The sequence below is a fragment of the Coturnix japonica genome, chromosome 19, assembly GCF_054131305.1.
Source record: "Coturnix japonica strain WE chromosome 19, WE-NBRP24, whole genome shotgun sequence".
Lineage (NCBI taxonomy): Eukaryota > Metazoa > Chordata > Aves > Galliformes > Phasianidae > Coturnix > Coturnix japonica.
Window position 1 is genome coordinate 665,419 of NC_140681.1, and position 25,938 is coordinate 691,356.

Here is a 25,938-nt window from a genome sequence, read left to right on the forward strand (position 1 = left end):
TGTCAGAAATAAAAGAATGAGTAAGGAAAGAAGGAACACTCATTCCATGTGTTTTTGGTAATCCTGTAATTAGGGTAAGTGTAATTCTGTTTCAGTGCTTCCCATAGAAATAGCAGCACCAATAGAAAATTGTTATATTCCTCCTCAAATGCACAGCATTTACAATTTAAACATGCAACTCCCGTCCCCAAAACCACAAGTCGCTAAGCCATTCCAGAGTTCACTCTACATTTCTGGAATCATCTTCTGTGCAGTAATACTCTTTTTCCTCTTACACTGCACTCATTACTAATATTTCCTGCATTATTTCATAAGGGAGTTATGACAGGACTAAACATATACTCAGTTGAATCATCTGAATGTGATTCTATTTCAAAAAAGCACCTAATTCCCAGTTTTAAGTAAGGTTGATACACAGTGTTAAAATGAGCATCTAGCCAGCCAAAACCATAATCTGGCCAGTCAGGTGGAAAAGAGCTGACCACAGCAGAAGAGTTAGTTCCTTTATTCTCAGTATGAAACGTGCACAAGGAAAACCAGCTCCATTCAAGATTTGGAAAGCACTGACAAATAAGCTGAACACACAGCTGCTACCCCTTTATGCTACATAATCATGAGAAATATTTTTTACTCTAGGCGACACAAAGCTTTAAAAAATATATATAAAAAATCAAATTACACATGAAAGCTCTTGGGGCTTGTAAGAGCCTCATTGAGTTCACCAAGGAATGAACAAACTAGTCTGATACAGAACTTGGATCAAAACAATGTGTATTTTCTGTCAATATGTTACAGCAGGATTCCATGTTATTACCAGTTATCCCCTATCAAATGTACACAGCTTAATTGTTTAAAGATGCTTTTTTTTCCTCCAACTTTCAGCAGTGCAAGCTCAGCAAGTGATCAGCTCTGCTCTCAGTCAGCTGAGCACAACCAGCAAAAACGCAAGAATCTTTGGCACAGTTGAAGACGACCAAATCTTATCTACACTTGAAATATATTAAGCTGGTTGTAACTCAAATCTGTGCACAATTCATTCAGGCATTCTGAAAATGACAGCATTTTCTATCTGCTTGGCTATTGGCTAAGTGATTTTTTGAGAAAAGAAAACAAATATCTGTAAGCGGCTGGATGTGTCCCATGAATCTTCTAAAGCTGGGACCAATTACAAAGCAAAGGTCTTATAGAATTGTTCTTACATTAAATATTTGAGAATCTTCTGTTAAGAAATAGTTGAAAAGAGGCAGTAAAGCATAACTGAACCCTTGCAGATCAACCAAGAACTGTAGATGTTCTCTTCAAAGGGATGTCATTTACTATTACAGCAAGGGCTCTCTTAACAGTGCCAGACCTCAAGCTGGGAAACAAGTTGTATATTCAGAGATTTAAGTATCCTCTGGTTTCAAGTATTTGTCTTTATCATCGCTTTCTTTATATTACTCATTTTCAAGAAACCTGAGGCACCCAAGTTTCATAAGAGACAACAAAATTAATCTTCATGTAAACTTACTGAAGAAAAACAGATTATTCTAGCAAACAGAAATTTAACTTGAAAATGATTTCAGAGAAGAAAAATGTAAGAATAGGACATTAATTTTAAACTGCATATGCTCCTCTTTTTTTGTGGGCCCCCTTTAGGTACTGGAAGGTTGCTATAACATCCACTTGGAGCCTTCTCTTCTCCAGGCTGAAGAGTCCCAGCTCTCTCAGCCTGTCCTTGTAGAGGAGGTGCTCCAGCCCTCTGATCAGCTCCGTGGTCCTCCTCTGGACCTGCTCCAACAGTTCCATGTCCTTCTTGTGTTGAGGACACCAGAACTAGACACAGTACTCCAGGTGGGGCCTCACAAGAGCAGAGCAGAGGGGCAAAATCACTTCCTCAACCTGCTGGTCACACTGCTCTTGATGCAAACCAAGATACATTTGGCTCATGTAGTGAGAGATTCACTGCTGCCTCATGTTGAATCTCTCATCAACTGACATTCCCAAATCCTTCTACTCAGAGCTGCTCTCAAGCCACTCTCCACCCAAGCTTTATCTGTGCTTGCCCCAACCTGGGTGCAGGACCTTCCACTTGTCCTTGTTGAACTTCATGAGGTTGGCATGGGCCCACCTCTCAAACCTGCCCAGGTCCCTTCCCTCTGATGTATCAACTGCATCACTAAGCTTGGTGTTGTCTTCAAACTTGCTGCCAGAAAACTCAGTCCTACTGTCCACACCACCTACAAAGATCCTGAGCTTCCATTTATGCTGCAACATGCACTCAGGACATTTCTCCCAGCTCAAAATAAAGAGATTCTATATGAGACCTTTGTAAGGACTGGGACTAAATCAATCTAATACACCGAGATGACACAGACTAGCAACAGATCCCACATCAGCCCAGCCTTAGAATTAACCAATGCAACCCACCCAACCTTAAATGCTTATGGCCCAAGTTTTATTTTTCTTCTTACCAGACAACAAACTTTCCAACACAAAGCTTTGCAGTTAGAGAGAAACCAAGATTTCCATTTTATAGAAATGGTGTTAGTCAGCAAAAATCCCTCTTGGGCTGGACAGAATTGAAATGTACGATTTGGAATGAAATGTCTCAAAATGCAAAACCAAAATGTTATATCCTAGAGAAGTTGTAAACCACTTCAATATTTTTAAGCTCCTTTGTTCTTCAAAAAGATATTTTGTAATAATTTCTGTTTCGACAAAGTAGTTCACATGAATTAAAACACATCATTTCTTGCCAGGAAAATATTTTTCAAAAGAACCACAGCAAACTCCATTATTTTCCTGGTGAAAACAAACTCTGTCTTCAGTGCTATCTGTCACTAGGAGTGATTTGTTAATTTTATTGGCTGACTTGAGCAAAGTCATTATCTCTGTAATTAGAAAAGAGAACAATGAGCTAGAAATACCACTAATCTACTAACAACCAACTGTAATTGCTTCACAATCATGAATCAAATTGAGGCTTATTTTATTCGGATTCTGTTCAGACATCACCTGATATCTGAGTAGACTGGGATATTCTCCTTTTTCTTACAGGTTGATGACCAGAGCAGTAAGAGATAATATTTACGAAAGTTTTAAATGACTTTTTTCCTAGACTTACTTCATATTTCTTGCCCAGTTGCAAGCAAGTGTGATTACTTCTGTTTCTGTCTACCACCTTCTGTTCAGAGCTGGCACTACCTCCTGCTTCAACAGAATCATGGAATGGTTTAAGATGGAAGGGATATCTGGAGGTCATCTGGTCCAACACCTTTGGTCAAGCAGAGACACCCAGCACCATGTTCATACAGCTTCTGGATATTTCCAGGAACATTCGCTATGCAGTCAACATCACAGTGAAAAAACTGTTTCCTGATATTCAGAAGGAACCTCTTGTGTTCTAGTCTGTGCCCAGTGCCTCTGGTCCCAGCACCAAGCACCACTGAAAAGAGCCTGGCTCTATCTTCTCTGCTCCCTCCCCTCAGGCATTTATAGATGTTGATACGATCTCACTGAGTCTTCTCTTCTCCAGGCTGAAGAGCTCATGCTCCCTCAACATCTCCTCACAGCAGAGGTGCTCCAGTGCCTTCAGGATCTTTGTGGCTCTGCACAGGGCTCTCTCCAGTATGTCCATGCCTCTGTTGCACTGGGGAGCCCAGCACTGGGAACAACATGCCAGGTGCTGCTTCACCTGCGCTGAGTAGAGGGGAAGAACCATCCTTTAACCTGCTAATAATACTTAGTGCATTTTTAGCATATCTCAGTTTTCTAAGATATCCAGACAACTTTGGACAACTCAGTTCTTTCTCTGTTCCACATCTGGTGAATTAGTATGACTGATCTGCCTTTTTTACCTTCTGTCATATGATCTGGGCCTGGTCTCTCTGTCAGATGAGGAATACCTTAGTTTTCTTGCTCTATTTGCATTTCTGATTATCCCAGTCTTCAAGTCAGCAAGAATTTACCTACCCAAAGGCCAAAGATTCCTTAAATACCAGGAAATAATCCCTACCCAAACCTCCATGGGCAGTTCACAGCTGCAGTGCAATCAATATAATTGTTCTAGCATGGAAACCAACACCCATGCATAAATGGATTTTTTTATAATCCCCTCTTCCTAGTAAAATTTAAAAGCACAGGCACAAAAAACCACTTTGTTCCAAGCATGGAAATGGTGGTGGGCTCTATGGGCCTTTTATGGTAAGTGAAAACCTACATCCACATGAGGATAAAGAGGCAAACCTAGACAAAGCACTGCAGCATTTAACAAAATCAAGCCCTAAAGGAAGGAGAAATTAGAAAAAAAGAAATATGTCACTTATTAAGAGAGCAACAATAAAGCATTGACTTCTTTGCAAAGAACCAAAATAGGAAAACAAAGACTGTTCTTAGTATAAGAGCAGTTTCTCAAAGACTCACCAGATTTTTGCGATGAAGCCCTCCTCTCTGAGTCAAAATCTACCAATTCAAAGCAACAAGTTACAAGGATTTGCCACCTCTCATCTAGAAATCAACTGAAAGAGTTTAATGCACCACCTGGAAGGGAAGCCCTCCCCACAGCCGAGTTTCAAACACCAGAATCTATCCCTCCTGGATCTGAGAGGATATCAAGGCCTGGTACTGTTACAGGTAGCCCATCGAGAAAGGCAATATGGTTCTCTTTCCATAGCACTTTTCAAGTACTTTCGCTCAATTTAGCCTTATGAAAGGCCAAAGGCATGAATATTCTTTCAATTTAAATAATAAGTATAATAGAACAGACACTGTTCTGAATCCTAGGAATGCAAAGTCTATAGACCATGACAAAAATCAAGAGGTTAACATGAGAGTTTCACATATGTTCCAACAAACATACTCCTTATGTAGCTTTGTGCATTGTTAGAAATATTTGAATTGCTTATTGCAAGCAAGCAGTCTGTGCAATGTTACTATGCAGATCCTTCCAGACATCTGCAAATACGTCTTTTTATCCAATACATCTGTTTCTTTCCAAGGTGTGAATCACCTGACTTGTGTTAGATGTTCCTTTTAGCAAGAAATGTTCTATTGGCTATTTTCCACCTTTTGACAGTAAAAGGATTGTGGGATAATTGATCAGCTTAGACACTGATATCAGCATTTAGCTACATTAATTTTATCCATAAGGACTACAACTTCAAATGAATCCTAAATATTTCTGCTTACTGTTTTAAAAGCTTCTTGAATGGGACAGTAGAGTCTGTGACTCTTGTAAACACCATACTCAAATCTGGGTAACTTCACTCAGACATTCAGAAGTTGACCTCTCATCTCCAGAATGAGAACATTCATACTGAGGAGTTTAAAGAATTACTTTGGCAAGGGTAAGCACAAGCCATGTTATTGAGGCAGCAGATAAAACATCCTATTCTCATCATACTTGTGTGAGGCACCCAAGAATCAGTTCCATATGAAATGTCTAGATAAAGGAGAACAAAGAAACTCAACTACTGAGCAGATCTCTCATATGTGGGGAATTTTGCCTGACCTACACATAGCCTTCCATACTTACGGCTTCCTTATTTAGACAGACATTAACAAAGTTCTACCGATCTGTTGAGAACTAACAAAAAATTAGAGAGAAAATAAACAGAAATCATCAAATTCTCCAATTTTAGGGAAGTTCTACTTTCATATAATTTGGTTGTGTACATCTGTATGTATCCAGACTGTCTTTACAGAACTAAATCTATATATTCAAAAACTGATCTCTTCTTCTTTCACGTTTTCCCACAGAAAAAGTGGTACTGCTGGGGTGAAACATGCTTCAAACAAAACAACAACAAAAATATAGCACTTGAGTCATATGCCTAGGAATTCATCACAGACTTAAGGAGGAACAGTAACTCCGTGATATAAGCTGTATTCCTAAGAAGTTGTATACATTTTAAACTAATAAGCAGATGTAGAAATATATTGATGAAGAACAAAAGCATCATGTGGATTTAATGATAAGTGCAAGTGCAGGAACTGGGATGTGAAGCCTTTCATTCCTTTCACTGACATTAACCAGGCTCTCCAGTCACTGTGTAATATGATAGAAAGAAGTATTGTTTTAAGAAATAGAATTCCTAGCAGAACTGGTGGTCAGAAAGCACAGTCCTTGAGACTCATCTCCTCCTTGACAGGAGCTGGCATAAGAGCCACCCCAACACAAAGCAACTGTCAAGGATTTTGTATTAAGTTAAAAAAGCAAACTGAATGCAGTTTGATGCTAATCAAAAGTATTAGTGTCACAGTTTTGTGATCTTTGTTATCAGTGTTCCATATCGTAACATCATATAGTGCACTGAGAGTTAAAGATTTAATGCTCCAGTTCCATGGATTGTTGATAGTTCCAGGTATACCCTTCTCAGAAGAGAAGAACTACAAATGCTGGAAGACTTCATTGTTCCATTTCCATTTTCCATTTAAAAGGAAAGATAAAACTGCTCATGAGTCACGAGACTGACCCTTCTTTAACTGCTTATCTCTGCATGTGAGCTCCCTAGTTGTATCATCTTCAGCATCAGAGTAACGCCTTCAGTTTTGGACACTTTCATTTAATTTCATTTATTAGCTTCAGTTCCAATGATATTGTATTAGATTGTGTTGTCTCGCATCCCACTGTCATATTTAGTATATTCGTTTTCTCGCTTTGCTCGTTGCTGCTGTTTTGTTTTTAGGCCCATCTCTTTACCTTTTTCCTTTATTCTCTTCCCCCTCTCCTGAGTTAGTGGGTCCCTCTGACCCAACTGTCACAGAACTGGACCAAACAGGACCTAGAAACCATTGACAAATTACCCTAATTGGAAGAGTTAAAAAAAAATCTGTATTCTTTGAGCAGGAAGAGATGATGAAAAATAATTCAGTCTATCAAACCCTATGTAGATTAGGACAGTGCAGCACAAAAAGCTGTGTGCTGTTATATAGACATGTGATAAACATCACATTTCAAAGAGATTCATCAGAGAAAACTTTACTGAGGTTTTGTCTGTTAAAACTCGCTCAGATAAAATCAGCCCCTTTGTGAAAATACTCAGAACTGCCCCAAACCATGGAAAGAACCGTGCCCATGAAAACCCATCCCTTCTCATTTGAGATTTTTGCCTATGACATTTTTAGCCAGAATACAGACACCCTGTCCTAAACAAAAAGAGAAGAATATTATCTTTAATTCTTCTGCTCAGCAAAACTGAGAAAGCTCCATTCAATGAAATCTATCATATGAATTTTATGGTTTCTATTCATTTATAGAAAGAAAAACAATATGCTCCACAGCTCAATGGTTTGATCATTCAAGCTGGCCTGTACAAAGCTCGGGTGAGACTTTTTTGTTTTTCCCAGTTTCCAACAAAGCACTGAGGGAGGATCTGCTAGCAGCCCCACAAGCATCCTAATTGCTTGGCTGTGGCTAACATTTTTTCCATACACACAAAAGAAACCAAGCATGCATTTTTCATATGTAAGATTTTTATTAAATGAATTTGATTTTATGGCCGACACTAGTTATAAATAATATTTAGAATCAGCTTGGTGTCTAGAGAAGCAAGTTGTGTTTAAAGAGCCCTTGTGGTATTGAATCTAGTTATTTTTTGGTTCAGAGGGACATCTCACAGACTAGATGAATGTGATATTTCATTAATAGAAAATCAATGCAAGGTGAATTACTACATGACTGAGGAGTTAAAAAAATAACTATTAACCCCCAGGATAAAACAAGTAGGAATGTGGTAGAGAGAGAGGAGCTGCAGTCACTGAACCTTGTTTGCTGCACTTTAATCTCTGCAAGGTGCAGAGGAGGTCCCAGAGCTGTGTAGCCTGATCTGCCCATATCATTTATATGATCACACAAGATTTTCATGCATTGCTCCTTTCCACAATGCAACCATTTCATCCTGCTGACAGTCTGGTGGAGTGAGCAGCAACAGTATTTGCCAGCTGCTTGATATCAATTAGCAGAGAAAATATTAGACATCTTTGGCCTCCAACAAGGACAGGTATGTTTCTGGGCAGAGCTCCAACTGGACAAGCAAAAGTACGGAAGTACGTCCTCTGCAAGAAACCCTGACAGCACTGGGGCAGTGCAGCCATAGGGAGGACACAGGAAGACCCATGGGCCTGTGAACAATGCCAGTCTGCTCTCATGTACAGTGCCACGACAACATACTGCATTGGATGCTGAATAAAAATTCCAGGCATATTTGTCTGTTTGACAAATACACAGACATACCCATCAAAAATCCTGGTTTAAAGGAGTGTATTTCTACCTTCACACAGATGGTGTTCTTCCACCTTGAAGGAGATGGTTTGAGTGATGAGTGTCCAACTCTAGAATCGGGCAGCTGAACTGATAGAAACACCAGCTTGTGAAAGTAGAACTTATTCTGAAAAGAAAGAAAGAAAGAAAGAAAGAAAGAAAGAAAGAAAGAAAGAAAGAAAGAAAGAAAGAAAGAAAGAAAGAAAGAAAAGAAAGAAAGAAAGAAAGAAAGAAAGAAAGAAAGAAAGAAGAAAGAAAGAAAGAAAGAAAGAAAGAAAGAAAGAAAGAAAGAAAGAAGAAAGAAAGAAAGAAAGAAAGAAGAAAGAAAGAGAGAAAGAAAGAGAGAAAGAAAGAGAGAAAGAAAGAGAGAAAGAAAGAGAGAAAGAAAGAGAGAAAGAAAGAGAGAAAGAGAGGGAGAAAGAGAGGGAGAAAGAGAGGGAGAAAGAGAGGGAGAAAGAGAGGGAGAAAGAGAGGGAGAAAGAGAGGAGAGAAAGAGAGAAAGAGAGAAAGAGAGAAAGAGAGAAAGAGAGAAAGAGAGAAAGAGAGAAAGAAAGAAAGAAAGAAAGAAAGAAAGAAAGAAAGAAAGAAAGAAAGAAAGAAAGAAAGAAAGAAAGAAAGAAAGAAAGAAAGAAAGAAAGAAAGAAAGAAAGAAAGAAAGAAAGAAAGAAAGAAAGAAAGAAAGAGAGAAAGAGAGAAAGAGAGGGAGAAAGAGAGGGAGAAAGAGAGGGAGAAAGAGAGGGAGAAAGAGAGGGAGAAAGAGAGGGAGAAAGAGAGGGAGAAAGAGAGGGAGAAAGAGAGGGAGAAAGAGAGGGAGAAAGAGAGGAAGAGAGAAAGAGAGAAAGAGAGAAAGAGAGAAAGAGAGAAAGAGAGAAAGAAAGAAAGAAAGAAAGAAAGAAAGAAAGAAAGAAAGAAAGAAAGAAAGAAAGAAAGAAAGAAAGAAAGAAAGAAAGAAAGAAAGAAAGAAAGAAAGAAAGAAAGAAAGAAAGAAAGAAAGAAAGAAAGAAAGGGAGGGAGGAAGAAGGGAAGGAAGCAAGGGAGGGAGGGAGAGAAGAAGGGAAGGAGGAAAGAGGAGAAGGAGGAAGGGAGGGAAGGAAGGAAAGGGAAGGAAAAGATTTTTCTTCTACAGCTTTGAGAACTAAATTGTATGCACATTGTCCCCAGTAGGAAGCATAGTGGGTGATGAAATAGATTGCCAAATGTGTTCAAAGACACTGAAGTCTCCTTTGCAATATCTTACTTTCACAAATGCATAATTTTTAGGAGAACTCTTGATACACGTTTTATTAGTATGTTGTTTTTTATTGTAGTGAACTCTTTCAAATTAAAAAGAAAGCCAGGCAAAGATGGTAAATACTAACAGAAGCCATGTTTGAAAGAGGAAGGCAATATAGGGCATTTGGGCCATAAAGAGCTTTCCTTTTAGTCTTTAAGTAAGAACAAATGCAAGAGCCAGATTTTGAAGAGGCTGTGATGTTAATTAGACCATCTTGGGGAGGAAAAGAAAACGACAACACCTTTTCATGTTTCAAACTTGTTCGATTGTGCTTATTTTCAAGGGGGCTTTTCAAAATTGTTGGGGGTTTCTATTATAGCTACGAAATCCTTTCAGGTCAAAAATTACAGCTGGCATAACTTTGTGTGGAGGTATGAACTTCAGTCACTTGAAGATCAGGGCCTAACTGCTAAACACTTTTATTTCTAGGCTATTAGAGAAATAAAACAATATATTTACATTTTGTAGAAAGGGACAACAGAATAATATATAGTCTGTGGAGAGAAGAAAGATGTTATCTTATGCAGCCAGAATGAAAAAGTAAAATTGAGGTTTTACTTAAAATAGTCTCAGTTACAAAAACATGTCTGTGTCTTTCTCAGCTTATTTTTCTTCTATATACAACTGAAGAGGCATGTTTGGTGGATACACAACCAACTTCCCTAGGGAAAATTCCTGGTATAATCACTGTCAGAGGAAGCTGAAATAATCAGAGGTTTCAGGCAAATGTGAGGAGCCTCCAGCTGGTTCTGGCAGGGCTATATGCTGGCCATATGTTAGGCCAGGTTCAGCCTGATGCAAACCAGATACACTGAAACAAGAGCAAAAAGCCAGGAAAACACAGAAAAGAGAGACAAATTGTATGGTTTCCCTTTAAAAGTGAAATAAGGGTTTTACATTATTACATTTCAAAACTAAAGCTCAGAGGAAGTGTAAATCTAGTATTAACTGTTCTTAGTTCTGGACGATTACAACTGAGGTTCTTCAAAAACACTTATCTAAAACTTGAGCAAATAGATTGCTTATGTGTGCAGTTCAGTCCCAGCACGGAGCAAGGAGGGACACATTTCCACAGCCTGTGCCTGGTACATTCTAACTGTGAGAAAGCACAGCCCCCTGTGTGCAATGCCCAGCACCACTGTCATGCCTCTAGCAAAAAATAAGAATCAACCCAAGAGAAAGATTATATTTTCCTATGTCTGCACAATGTCTATTTGTGCTTAGTAATTGCTTAATAAAAGTTTCCTCTTAAATTAATACCCCACATGTTAGAGAGGTGGAGCTGCAGAAAGGCAAATGCAAGAGGAGAACCTAATTTGGGCCCCATTACAGAGGCAGAAGGAACTTCATCCAAGCAGGTCTTGCAGAACAGGACTCATTTCACCAAAATGTCATGTCCCCAGCCAGTAGGAAAGAGGAAACTGTTTGGATTCTATAACTCCAAACCTCATCCTTACCTTGTCCCTTCTTTCTCATCAATACCACATCCATTTGGTAGCTGTGAAGAACAGGATCTCCTCCCAGTCCTTGACTCGTGCAGCGTAGGGTGATGAAAGGAGGAGGGAGAAAGTTGTACAGTCCCTATATAAGTGTGCCTACCTGTATTTTCTACAAGTATGGCTCCTACAAGCAGAATGCCTGGTGAATCAGTTTGCACAAATGTGGGCTCTCCCCTTGTTCCAAAGCAGAAGAGTCTGATGGTCAGGGCCAGCACTCAAGCACAGCCATGGTTCAAGATAGGTCCAGTACAGAATAGAGCACACAGTGCTTTCAGTGCAGCAATAGAGAAGGTGGCAACACCATAGCAGTACGTGACGCTGGTTGCACATTACATGTCTGTGATACCAGGTAAGCATACAATCACACTGTTCACTATGGTAGCTTTCTGCTTCACCCTGCTGCGCTACATGACCCAGTCAGACCCTCTCTTGTTATGCTTAACCCTGCTGCATCCCCGCTCCATCTTCTCTCTGTCTCCAGAACCAATGTGGTTCTTCCCTGTTTCAGCAATGGGAAGAGCAGATGGAACCGGGCTCCTCCAGTCCTCCTCTTCTTCTGCTAGCCACTAGCGGTCCTATGATTTCTGAGTGAACTGGTGGAGCAGAGCTGCAACACTTTTAGTATCAATGAGGGCCCTGGGCTGGGAAAGGAGGAAATGTTCTTCTGTTGGGGAAGAAAGAGGTTTCCAAACTACTGAAGGGTTCAAAAGAAAAGCAGACCCAGGCCAACAGCTGCACATGGGACTATCAGCCACCATCATCCTTGTCAGGAGAGTCCTGGGGCAGAAGCAGAACTTCTGGCAAGGGAACTGAGCAAAGAAACCACTGAGGGATGTTTGCCCACTCTACAATCTCCCAGAGCTCATCAACATTTCTCCCCTCTCCCACACTCAAGGAAGGAAACCCAGTGCTCAGTGGCTTGATTCTAGTGTCAGGGTGCTCTTCCCCTTCATATCTCCAAAAAAGAGCATAGCAAACCAACAGACTACCTCTCACAGTAGGGCTGTAGACATAACCTGCTATGAAAAGGATACCAAATAGAGCTTTTAGGCTTTCATTTTTCAGTAGGTGCCAGTACCAAAGGTACAATACACACAACCAAGAGGACACAGCTGGACCAACGTAACTGTACAAGAACTACACTGCAGCCTTATTGCTCCTCTAGAACTGTATGCTGGGTCTTCTACATCCTGCATACCTGACGTACAAATGTTTATTTTCTATATACAAAGGACATTGTGAATTGACAACATCAGTCCTATTTGACATTTGCATTGGAGAGGGAGGGAAAAAAATTATAACCCTTTCAGAGTACCGCCCCTGCCAGCGTGTCTTGAATATTCAATATAAGCAAGACCTCTCACATCTTTAATTCACTGATTGAAAGTAAACTTCTGATTTAAATGAAAAGGAAGCAGAGCCAGAGCATTAAAAATACAGACAGCTGAAGACCTGTAAGAAAGGTATGTGCTAAACAGTTTGGGAGGTTCATTTCTAATGTAGCTAAACAAAATTTATTCATCAGTTCGTGCTGTCCTTGCTGCCCTCAGGCGCTACTGCAATGCCAGGATGCCTCAGTGCTGCAGCTGCTCTTTCACAGTTACCTCCTTTTTATCAGCAGCTTATTTTTAAGAGAAAGAGAGGCCCTAAGCCCATAGGTACCTGTGAAGCTCCAAATAAATCAAAGGATTTAGCAGGATTAATTTCACTTGACTAGCAGTGAAATCTCCTGCAAATGAGGAAAGCCAGAACTGCTGGTCAACGTACAGCACTCCAGCTATAATCTGGCTGGAAGTGCATTCTCCTTGGCTACATGGCTGAGGTGAGTAAATGTTTTGTTATCTGAGCGGATGTTTTACGTTTATTCATTGTTTTGCCATACATTTAAACTTTCATGTTCTTTTTCTAAATTAGAATGAAATATTGTAGGAAGACGTGTAGCTCCAGCTCTCCATGCGGTACGGAGTCATTTAGCAATTCAAAAAAGGCAGACCAGAGAAATCTGTGGTTTAAACACTCTGCTTATACTTATGTATGTGTAGAAATACATCATCTACTTCGAAAGTAATAGCGTGAGGCAGTGGGAATATGAGGAGTAATGAGAGTTCGCCAGTTTTGTGAAGCAAAAAAAGTGAGTATGCTGAGATAGAATAAGTTTTAGCTAAATGAAAACAATTTCTGCAACTTTCCTTCAATTGCAAAATAGTGCTTTCTTTCCATCTGTTAAATTGTCGTTTTGCCTTCAGAAGTGGGACAGTTGTTTGGTGCTTCAGCATGCTCAGTTTTGTCTTAGATTGGCCTCAAACTCTCTATTCTTAGGCGAAAAGAAAGTTTCTTCATAGTGAGCTCAGAGTTAAAACTTCGTTGTCCGTTTCAGGACTGATTTCATTGAATGTTGGACTGTTCGCTGTTGGGATCTTTTTCTTGTTTGGTTGGTTGGGGTTTTTTTTGGTTTTTTGGTTTTTGGTTTTTTGTTTGTTTGTTTGTTTGTTTTTGTTTTGTTTTTTGTTGTTGTTGTTGTTGTTGGGTTTTTTTTCTTTTGTTTTGGTTTTTTTGGGAGCTGTTGTCCTCTTCCAGGACCAGCAACTCTTATTTATAAATGCTATACAGCGTATATGTTAAGATTTATACAAGATGTTTTCATGGTACGCATAGAATTCTGAACCCTGTAAACACACTGATGGCATTAACAAGGACCAGATGTCAGTTGCCTTTCTCATAAAGAAAACAACAAGGTAGGAGTTCTGAATACTTGAAGAATTTAATGAATATGTCTTTAAATGCATTGCTCAGTTTTGTATGCGCACAGTTTTGTGTATCTCAGGCAGAGATTTTATGCTTCACAATGAATTCCACCAAGGTCCCAATAAACTTAGTTCTGTTTGTTGGCGGACAATGGCAAGTTCAGATAATTTTTTGTGGCGCAGTTAGATCAACAATTCATTTAAAGTATCTTTAAATTGTAGGGGGAGAAACAAGAAGAGTTTGTGGTAAAGGCGGCTTTCGGGTTTTTTTTCCTTCCTTTCGTATTCCTCTGAAACCAAACGCATATCGGTTTTATTCCGAAAGCAGAGCAGAACTGCTAAGAACTGTCTGATACAGGGACTGTTACTTAGTACTCTGGGGTACTTGGAATCATTTTCTGTGTTTAGTTAGAAGATGCAGTAGGACTACTAAAATGAGTTTCAGAGGTTGCAAGACATTAACGTTACAGCCTGATTCCATGCTTAAATACGCCCTTCAGAGCACACCAAGTTGCTAAAGTGATGAATGTTGTGCCCGTAACTCAAATAAACAAGTCTATGAACATAAATTAGCCCTTTAATTAAAATACTGTTTTTCCTTACCTGGAGTTGTTCACAAATATCACTAGAGTTTCCAATTTAAAATGCAAGGAATTAATGTAGGAAGCGAAGTGCTTCCTGAACCTTGTTTGTACACGGAATGTACACAGTGCTGCACTCGATGCTTTGAAGCACAGTGATGCACTGTGTGTCAAGCAGGGAGCAGAAATACAGCAGGTACTCCAACCAGCAACGAAAAGCCCTTTTTTCCACAACTTTTACAGCTCAAAGGTTCAATCCTAAAAGCATGTAAGACCTGAAGCAGAAATAACCAGTAACGTAACCATAGAACATTACCGGCAATAATTAATGTCTATCTGCTAGCTTTATGCTTATTTCACTGTTGCCTCTTTGTTCCCCCGTGTAATCCCAAATGAGAGCACTACCTGCTCTCCTCTTGCTGCACTTTTTTGAATGCAGCATGTAGCCTCCATTCATCAGGCACGTGAGTTATATTTTAACTCAGGACACATGCTGAGAGATTTCCCACTGGTTTCAGTGAAAGCAGAAAGAAGACTAATGTGCTTATAAAACAAATTTGAAATATTTTCTTCTCAGTTAAACCCCTTTTTGATTAAATATGACACAAAAAGGGTAGGATTTACTCTTAAAAGCTAAACACCATTATCAAGTGAACACAGTGAGAGATGTATGGATTTATTTATAAGCTCATCAATCAATACCTAATGCCTAATATTCTTCCAATCTGAATGTTTTGACATTTTCAGTATTTCTGTGACCAATATACTGTCCGTATTTATTTCCTCTGAAGAATAAAGCATTTAAATTGCAAAGCAAAAACTAAATCTCAGCTTAAGCACATTGGGGAGTAAATTGGGAAAGACAGCACAAGCAAAGCAGTCAGGTGAAATATGGCTGGAAGACTTCAGGTCAAGAAGGTGAAAGACAACCTGCTTTATTAACTTCATAGAAACGAGAAGGAAGTGACTGAATCGTGGTAGTAACAACCACGGCATGAGTGGAGCAACATTGTAGACTTCTAATGCTGTTTGTTTTTATGGCATAAACACAGAAGTAAAATTCTGACCGCTGAAATTACATTCTTTGATTTCCCAGCATTGAGGATAAACTGTGAAAAATCAGACCTCTCATCCTAAGGATAAGGCATTCCTCAGGATAGATACAGTATTTCTTTGCCAAAATGTTCTGCAATTGTTCACATAATTTTACTTAAAAGCATAATTCATATTTTTTTAACTTGTAAGCATCATTTCACATATGGTTCCTGCAAAGGTTAAGGCTTCTCAAAGTGCTGTCCAAATACACCTGTCTTCTTCATTGCTTACTACAGGATGAACTCTAATTTTACATGAGTGCAACTCTGCAGAAGCTGCAGTGGCAGGGACCCCAATGGAACCATCCTCAGCTGCCTTCCTTTTTGCAAAGCTGGCTGTACCTGAAGTGTTATTTCTTGTGTTTCTATTGCATCCATTCACACAGAAACTATGAGAACAGGAAAAAAAGCAGTCCGCTTTCAGGGATCAGGACTCATTTTAAGTGAATGAGAAGTGCTCCTTCTGCAAAGGAGCTCCCCAATGGCTGGTTTTGTTGTTCCAGTTTCATCCTCTCCTGATATTTCAGCTGCATTGTTACTCCACTATTCAGAATGTTAATAATTCTAATTATTTTGTCATGCCTCGATAAGGGTTTATTTGCCTGTCCCCTTATTAAAATACTAGGTACAAAGTCTGCTATTTCTATTCAAAGATTGCATATTTTTGCTAGTTGCCAGCTATTTGCATTCCCAGATCAATGCATCTGAAAAACATGAAGGTTTCTAAGCAGAAAATGTTTGCTTAGGCATGTATTTGACTTAAGTCAATTTGAAAAGCTTCAAGTGTTACAGAGTACAGAAAGTCAGGCAAATTCTCCCATCCTTACAGTGTAGAGCTCCCTAAAGACAAATTTACTTCTCCTCTTGGAGATGGGCAGCAATTCCAAATAGCCCTATTCATGTCAATTCCGTATTTCTCCCTTCAGATTGTCCTTCCACCAAATGTGCTTAGATCACCTGCCAGTGTTACACTGTCACAGAAGCAGGCAGCCTTCTTGGTACAGTCACTGAGCCTTGGAAGCAGTAGCAACTCTGGAGAGTCAAGGAGAAAGGGAGAAGATAAGGGAGAAAAATGTGTGTCCATGTGATAGTACAGCAGGAGAGAAAGAAAATCCAATTATGGAAAGAAGGGAGAAGGAAGAAAAGGAAAGGAAAAAAAATACATATATATGTATATATTTGTCCTGAGACTTTCAAGAGTAGAAAATATAAGTCAGGCAGGGAGAGAATAAAACACTGACTGTGATCAATCAGAGCCAAAACAGAGACAAAAAGACAGAGGAAGGGGCACACAGATGCAATTCCCACTGCCCTGGTTCTTCCCAGAGCTGTGTGGTTGGCACTGTGAATGCAAACCAGCATCCCCACATCGCATCTGACAGTGTAAACTGTTCTGCAGAGTGACAGCTGAGCTTTATTTCAAAGCAACACAAACAGATCCCTGGGATTTCTTTCTCTTTAAAAGGAGAAAATTAACTACACACCATAAATGTCTACAAAGGAGATGTAAACTTGCTGCCTCAAGGCTGGAAGAGAAGCTGAGAGAAGAATTACGCAGTAATTCAGGTAACAGCAGGGTCTGAAAAACAGTTTTTCTTTAGGGAAAGTTTTGACAGTGCTCCTTTTCAATTCAAATGAATAAAAAAAATAAATGAATCAGAGCATTTTGAAGTTCTGAAATGAGAAAACAAGAACAGCATTTTCAAAAGAAAGGAAATTGTTTATACTGTAGATTTCCCCTGCAGATATCAGTATATAGTCTTAATTGAAACTATTTCTTCTGGAAACATTTGGTTGCTTTTGCCATTTTTCATTTGTCAATTGTAACAACTGAGAACGGCCTGACTGGTAAAATCCAACCAGTTCCACCACTGTGTCACTTCTTATTCATCACCCAACGGCGCTGCAGCAAGATGAGTAGGGAAGGATGAAGGAAAACATCTGTCTGCCCTTTCAAAAGCCCCAGCAATACGCTGTGCTCCTGTCAGCTTGTCTTCCTCCCGCTGTTCCAGGCTTCTCCCCAGAGCTACTCATAACCACACCACACACTTGCTCACTGCCTTCATCTCAAACATTGCTCCTCAAGCACCTCAGGCTTGTTCCAGTTCCTCGTTGAAGACACTTCTGCCTGTGATTTTGGTCACTGGGCACGTTTCTGCTTTGTGCAGGTACTGATGGAGCTGATCCCGAAGTGTCCCAGGACCAGCTAATGCTGCAGATGCTCTTTGGAAAAGCAGAGGCTGCACGATGTGCATTGCCTTTAGTGGGAACAGAATCATTTCCAAACGTTCTGCAATTTCATTTTGCTTATATTGTAACACCAAACACAATGGCTTCTGAAAACCTTTTGTTGTTTAGCTGCAAAAGCAGTTAAGCAACGTTCAGACTGGCCTTAATTTCTTACATTGATGTCACAAAAGCAATGCAAAGATACGTATACATATTTCCAATCCATTTCCTTTGCATTTGATGTCCAAAGGATTGCAAGCAGAACAGCCTATGCATATGAGATTGCCCCATGTATGCTGGTTTCCACAGTGCAAAGCATGCTGTCCCACACCAGCTTGGACAACTGGCTATCTATTGGCTGGCTGACTACTTGTCTGACTCCACCAGCTTGCAAAGCACCAAAGCTTGGCCACAAGTAGCTGGTTTCACATTTAAAAATAAAGAAAAAAAGAAAAAGAGAAAAGAAAAACTACCACCAGCAACAAATAAAAGAGAACTCAGGAAAAAATGTGATGGGAACTATTACTGCCATATTGAAACAGTAGAGATTTTAGTAAAAATCATTAATATTACATCGTAAAAGAAAGGCAGAGCTGCTTCTCTTATTCTTTATTTTGATATAAGTACTGACTTCTTAACTGCTCCTCCTCTGAAAGCATTTAGAGATTTGAGTTTGACAATATCAGGGCAAAGCATAGGAAAACACATTTCATCAGCTTCTCTTCCAAGAGAGACATCTTGGATGCAGAAGGTTTTCCTTGATTTATAAAGTCATTCGGTTTGAAGCAAAAAGATGTTAAAAGCAGCTCCCCCTTTCCCCCCTTCCCCCTCCTTTTCCCCCCTCATCCCTCTTGGGATTTAATTTAAATGCTGAAAGACTACAGCAGTACTATCAGCGTGCTGCAAACAGTGAGAGCCCTCAGAGCTGTATTTTCATAGTGACATTAAATGTTTATATACATCTTCTGTGAAAAGCTGGTCTTTATTCAGATTTTATTCTCTGGCACTAATCATCCCCATGTAAATCTAGAATTGTTGCCTTAGGACTTAACAACTGCTCTGACATCTGTCTTTGCAAAATAAGATGACCCATAGTCACTTTAAAGTGTTTAAATAGCCTCACTCACTTTAACAGATTGTCAAGATCCTTAGAAAACAAGTAGCCTGATGTGGGATATACATCAATATACATCCCGTGCTGCTGGGAACAGAGGTTCCATAGGAAATCAGCCATGACAGATAGCCAGATGAAACATAAGACTGCCGTGTTTTAAACCCAGCAAATAAAGGACAGCAATCAGATGAGAGTTCTTCCAAACTGCTGATTCGTACAAAGTTTTCCTATAGATGGGTTGTGATGAGCTGTTCCCACACTAAACCAGCATTTGCCACATCCCCATGATAGCTGCAAATGCTTACAATTTCATAAGCCTGCATTGCACCCTCGGCCCATGTTGTCTCAGTGCCGTCTTGCTCACTTAATCTATCGTATTTAAGGCTACATATAAGTGGAGGAAAAAAAAAGAAGCAAATGCCAGGCTGCCAAAAGAGATATTTTTCCTGTCTAAGAGTCGTCCTGGCTTCATTATGAGATCCAGAGGGAACACTAAAAGGCTGCCTTCATACAAGGCATGTTAATCACAAAAGGAGACAAAGGGGACGCTGTTCTCTTCCATAACAGAACCTCCGTTCCACCCATCATCTTTTTCACATAAACCCTCGTAAATTGCTAAATCAAATTGGATCCTTTGGTTTGCAAAAAAAACCACTGACACTTTGTCACTTACTCCAGTCCGAAACGTTTGGTGCCCTAGGCTGCAGCAGTGGACAAGCAGCTTCACGAGCAATTATTTCTTCAGCCAAGGAGGTATTAAAAAAACAAATAACCCACCTCGTGGCACACATGACACACACATGGCTGTAAAATAGCCAGCAAAAAGTATTAATATCCCATTACAATGTACAGTTGTAATGTAATGTATAAAATGTACCATCAGACCCTTGAAATTATAAAGGGACATGTGATACGTTTCAAATACAGTGTCCCAGTGCTGGCAAAGCCGTCTGGTTTTTGTACGAGCAGTCAGGGAGTTTTGAAACACAACAACGCAAATCACCTTTCCTTCTCTAGGTCTCTGCCTTTTGTTGCTCCAGCTATAGTTATCTCATTGCAGCGGGGTTAAGACGCCGCTGTTATCGCTCTTAGGCATCTGCTGCAGATCTGCTCCTGCACATAGACTGCATTTGCAGTGAACCCTCCAGGGAGTGGAGCTGCCAGACAAGGACCCTTGCAGGAATGGGCCCTGAGCAGGGACCGAGGAACATGATTCCTACAAGAGGTCTTTCTGTTGTTCCCATCACACAACTTTTCCTACCTGGGTGACAGAATAACCCTTAGCTCCCTCCTTTTCATTTGCTGCCATCAGCTGCAAATCTCTCAGCCAGAAGATTGCTGCAACAGGACCTTCCCTTACTTTTCAACTGGGACAAAAAGAAAAAGAAGAGACAAGGGTCAACTTGATACGATTTTTTTTTTTTTCGGAGCAACAGTTAGAAATAAAGAGTAAAAACAAAAAAGAAAGAAAGAAAGAAAGAAAGAAAGAAAGAAAATGACAGAGAAGAAAATGGAAGTAGAAAAAGCGGTTCGCCATAGTTATAGTTTTGTCAGCTAATACATAGGAAGCACTTCTGCACTGCTCTGGGAGGAGGTGATAGTTAAAAGCAGGCTGCTGAGCAGTCAAAGGGGACTGAAAACAGCTCCAATGCTTTGCTTATATTCTCTGCAGTTCAGCAGAACAAGGGAGACCAGCTGCTTTGGTTTCTGTTAGAGCCTGATAAACAGAATAACAGCTTGCTGTTTCAGTAGGACCAAAATATTTAACCTCTTCGGCTGGGCACTGACTGCCACTGCGTTGCTTGGATGGAAACAATCACATCTCACTGCTATGCGGCACCGAGGAGATTTGTCTTCCTTTGCACTCTCATCTGTCACACAAATCTGTCTCTGTGGTGTGGAAAGCGGTGATGTTTTAAGATTATCTTTATTTTGCTATTTTACCTCTTCGCTCTTTCGCGTTTCTCGGCTCCAGCCCTGTGCTCGCCTTCCAACTCTTCTTTTCAGCACTGCCTGGGATTCAGGGTGCTTTGATTCTGTTTGACGTATGTGGGGCTTGAGTTTCGGTGCAAGTTTGGCTTTTCAGCTCAGTCTAAATTTACCTGTGCTTTTATGCAACTGGTTATTTTCAATGCTGTATCATCTCTGTGCGCCGTAGTGCTGTGGTGTTCGTGTTAACAAAGTAGAGCTTGTATGTGCTTTGCTATTGCTTGAAAAAGTTGGCTAGGATTTTAACTTCTGCCCTCTGAGGTAAAGAAATTGACTGTATAAAATGTAAGTTTTTATCTTCCTGGAGCTTTTATAATTCCTGACTGATTTATGGGGTTTCGGTTTTATTCTGTGGGTTGGTCATGTTTCTCTTCACACTGTGGACCGTAATTCCTTTTCCGACTTGCTCTGGAATATGTCCTTAGAAGTCATTTGATATTAAACAAATTCAGGTGGCAAATCCACCATCAATATGCATAAAATTCATGTATAATTTTAGGTGAATTAAGCAAGCAGTATTTGCGTTACGTACTTGAACGCAGAGACAATTTCCAATTGCCATTCGCATTGTCAGCATTTTTCTCCCACTCTCTGTTCTAATTCGGAGCACTTCTGTCAATTTTTACAGCGATTTTATTTGTTCATTTCACTGCATTTATTTTCCCAAATGGATGCATTTCTCACTGCTGTCCCTGGCAGATTTTGTTTTGCCTGTGTGTGAGACAGAGATCTTCATGTTTGTGTTCTTCACTCCCCCTCTCCCCTTTTATTTCTCCCCATGCACTGCACAGCTGCCTGTTCTTTTGCCTCAGTCACATGATGGATGTGGTACCTTATCACATTCAAAAGTGACTTTGCTTCTTCACCAGCATTTGCATGTTTTCTGGACCATCTTCTTAATCTCAGAACCAATTCTGACTGAGGTAGGATGAGATCTTTGGATGCATTTGACTGTAGATTTTGATGTTAAATATATGGAGAGATTGGAACCTGTATCTTATTTGGATAATTTAATCCCTTTACCAAATTCTGGACAGTTGTTTTTATGCTTTCCCAAAAACTAGTCTTGAGGCTGATAGGTTTGCTTGGTTCAGTTGTTCTGCTGTGTTTGGTTTGGTTAGTTTTCATTTCTTTTTAACCATGTTTCTTGTTTGGCTTTCTGTGCATTGAGGTTGTACTTCCCCATACATCTGCCTTATGCACTTTGGTTTGTTTTTTTCTTCTATACTGAAACAGGCTCAGAAAGCTTTTGCAAGTGTTGCACCCCAACTGTAAGGAGGGGAAAATAATCACGCCTAGGGGAGATAGAAGAGAAAAGAATCACAATTCTTATATGTGGGGGAGCCGGGGGGGGGGGGAGCCTCCACACTTTGAAAACTGGGAAAAAAAAATGCCAACTTCAGTATAGTTTTCCTCATTAGTTATTTCCTTTGATCTTTTATGAGTGACAAAACTCAATATACTCAGACTCATGTAGAGCCACATGCCTGAATTAGTTCTCGGTACACTGCAAGGTTAAGATCTACTAAAAGCTTTGTTGAGAATTATAATTAACACCTTGTTTATTAAGCATATATCTTCATGTTGAATGCATATTGCACAGAAAAGTCATTGCATTGTTTTTTTTCCTCGTTACATCTTAAATTTGCTGTTTAAGAAGCGTGTCAATGGGAAAAGCCACAGACCTTGCATTTTCTATTTGTTTTTCAAATCATGCTTTCTTTTCAATCTTTTTTGACTTGAGGGGCTGTGGGTTAAAGTCTGATTTGATTTAAACATACATAATTCAAATTAAGTCCTAAGGAAGCTGCAGCCGGTAATGAGAAATGCCCAGCTCTGGTATATCTTTCATTCACTCCTCTTTGCACTTCTAACCACTCATTCGTCTCAGAAAAACATTCTCATCTGTAAGAAGCCATTCTATTACTAATAGCATTTAAATAACAATTTAACATGACCCTGCTCACCATTCAGCAGAACATCAAGCACGCTCTTGTCCCATCAATACAAGTATTCCGTTTTCAAATATCCGAGTGTACCCACATAAACTTGTTGCCCATTCCTGCAGAGCAAACTCCTTCATTGGGCTTTGCCATGTGTCCACCACTGATGCATTCCCTGCACAGCATCAAGCACTGCTGACAGATGGAGCTGCGCTCCAGGCAGGCTGCGGGTGCAGGAGCTGCTGATGGCAGCAGGAATGTTCTTTCTGGACAGAACCCTTCAGGCTCTTTGCAGTCAGCTGGTAACAAGACGTGCTTGAAGCTGGCAGTAATAGAGCTGCCTTTAAAAAGAATAATAATAATAAAAAGAATGGTTAAAGGTAACAAATTACACTGAAAGGAAGCATATGAAACTGAAATCGTCAGCTGTGACATTTGATAAACCATGGTGGCAGCTATGCTCTGGCTGGATGCAGCTGACACCTGTAACCAATTTGGGAAGATGAGAAAGAATGCAGACTGACACCTTTCTGAGCCTGAACCATGCTGGGTCTGCAGCGGCTTATATCCTACCCTTCCCACACTGAGGGGTGTAGAAGCAGCTCTGTACAAATGATCTGAAAGCAATACAGGCTGCATTTGAGGGAACGTAATGCATTGAAAAACAAAAAAAGGAATAACACTGCAGTTAATGGATACATAAATGTTGTTTGGGGATCCGTGCTCAGCATTTTGTCTTTTCCATGCTGAATTTCAATGCTTCTTTAGCTTGTTTTCTCAGTGTACGTTCCACAGCACTCAGGAATGGGCTGCTTCAGTGCGTTTGACCCAAAGCCTGACGCTCAAGATGAGTACGGTCAATTTTCCTGGAGCTAAAGGGGTTTTAGGGATGTCAAGACTTAAAAAAACATTTCTAAACAACACCTTTCCAAACAAGTAATAGGTCAGTATGGTAAGAAAACCAAAGTGTGGTGGTGCAACAACAGTAAACGCAGCATCTGTCTGCCCAGGATTACTCAGTGAGAAGTGCAGCCCTCACACGCCTGAGCCAAAAACATTCCTGGCACAGATTCAGACACTTCCAAAATGATAAATTAAAATGAAGTTCTAACCATTCGTTATTGCAGTAATTCAGACAATGACATAATGAGCTGCAGTTTTGCTTACAAGTTGCATTTCCTAGTTTAAAAATAAAGAAAATTCATTGTCTTGAGTCTTTGTAATGAAAAGGAAAATAAGAAGGAAAAAAAAAATGGAAAGAAAGATTTCAACCTTTGGTTGGTCATTTTAAAGTCTAATTACTAATGAACCAGAATAGGTAAGATCTTCATTTTTTAGTTCTGACTTCTTCTTGTGACTTCATCTCAATATATCTTTGCTGCTTTGCTCGAAAAGTCTCCTGTCACTCCCTCCCCCCAGCTCTACCAAGTAGGTTCAGTGATTGAGACGTTCTACAGTTTCTCTTTGATATTAAACAGATTGAGCTTCAAGAGCTCTTTTCAGATGTACTTTTCCATTCCTTTGATCATTTTTATGTTTTATCCAAACTCCTTCCACTCAATGAGTGTTCTTCACGGAGTGTCTTCCAGTAATAGTCATACCAATGTTAAATAAATATTCTCTCCTATTGAAGTCAGCCCTGTTTTCTCATTCAAGAGCTACATCAGCACTTTTGACAGCCGTGTTACACTGGGAGCCAATTTCCAGCATAACTCCCAAAACCTTTCAATTCACTGCTGCCTAGAATAGAATTTCCCCATCTGAATGTACGATATTTGTTTTCCTTAGATGTTTGGCCATGACTTTTTTCCATTCTTAAAACACATATTGTTTTCCTATGTGTAGTTTATCAATTAACACATATTTCTGCCATTTGTCTCCATACTTATTTACCACTTCTGGGCCACACATGGATTTCCCTTCTTCTATTAAAAAAAAAAAAGCTGTGCCTTGCAGCATTTCGTAGAGGCAGTCCAGATCTCTTGTTGATCTGGTGTAGATACCAAGGATTGTTCCAATGTCTTTTGCCCATATGGTACGCTACATCCGAGTTACTGGTGCCAGGTTTCTAAACACAGAGACAAAGGCAGTGCAATTTGACTTATTCTTGTTTTCTAGTTACTCATTTCTAAAAGGGAACATTGCTGTAACAAATTGATTCACCTTAAATAGCAGCAAACTTCAACGGCTCCTACAGTCATTACTTGTACAGACCACAGCCATGATAACATGAATTTGACCTGTTGTGTAAGGAATATCTAGATACCCCAGCTTCTATGCATGTACTACACAGAAGGAAAATCTCTTAGCAGTAAATCTAGTACGCACTTTGCTTTCCATTCACTGCAAATAGATATCACAGGACACCGAGCACTTCTTCCAGTTCTGTCATGTTCCCTATGGGACCTCTTTGCCCTCTGATTTGCCAGCAAATGTCTCAAAATTAATCAACAGGAAAAGCCATAGAGCTATTTTATTTCATTTTTACTATCAGATATAATTTAACCATTGCTCTGATTTACCACTTTCCCATCACCACCACAGGAACTAAAATCGCCCCAGCAATTCCTGAAGCTAATCCGCTGCCAGGAGCAGATCAAGTATCTCATAGCTCAGACCCTTGGAAATAAAATAAGTCACTTCTTAGATGCATTGGCAGTAACATAAACTGATTTGTTCCAGTATACCAACATAAGACAATACGAGAAATCTCCCATGCCCAAACATGTACATTCTCTTAAACAGCATAGTAAAAGAATAGAGGGACTTGTCAAAAACATCTCTTGATCAAGACAATAAGTAAAACTCTTAGAATATAATAAGGGAATGAGTACTTCATATAGCAGTTCCTCTAGAAAGTGAACAAAGGAGCAACCACGGTTTTAAAGCTTCTTCTTCCCTACATTCTTCAAAGACAAATAACTTTGTCCACTTCCTCTTCTCAGAAGAAATGCCCCTCCTGGCTGCACTAAACACACAGATGCAGTAAAATACACAGACAGGGACAGTACAGAACACTTAAAGACCATGTAATAAAATGACCTGAGTCCCAACACTGAGAAGAACGTTCTCAAATGGAATCCTTGGCTTTGCCCCTGACATTCAAACTCACTGAGAACCAGAATGTTCCTTTAGAGTAATTTTAGAAACATAAAATATTATTAAAAGTTGATGTTTCTAAAAATCAAGCAGAAGATTAAAATTGCTTACAAACAGGAAATAAAATTTTA

General features: G+C 39.8%; 1 protein-coding gene across 9 annotated transcripts in view; it reads left to right on the forward strand.

Moving 5' to 3' along the window:
- LOC146757728 (agouti-signaling protein-like) overlaps positions 1-25,938 on the forward strand; it is a 72,052-nt gene that overhangs the window by 28,987 nt on the left and 17,127 nt on the right. Inside the window, exon 1 of one of the 9 annotated variants that reach the window (XM_085520001.1) lies at positions 12,372-12,477. The exons of 1 other annotated variant lie outside the window; for it this stretch is intronic. Coding sequence is in view for 1 of the 8 variants with exons in the window: in XM_085519993.1 (XP_085376119.1) it covers positions 20,583-20,683 (101 nt within the window). In the remaining 7 variants the exon portion in view is untranslated. Of the gene's footprint in view, positions 1-12,371; positions 12,478-12,810; positions 13,146-19,851; positions 20,002-20,357; positions 21,051-21,266; positions 21,689-25,938 lie in introns of those variants that run through there. 7 more of the 9 variants (XM_085519996.1, XM_085519994.1, XM_085520003.1 and 4 more) reach the window with 7 other exon arrangements.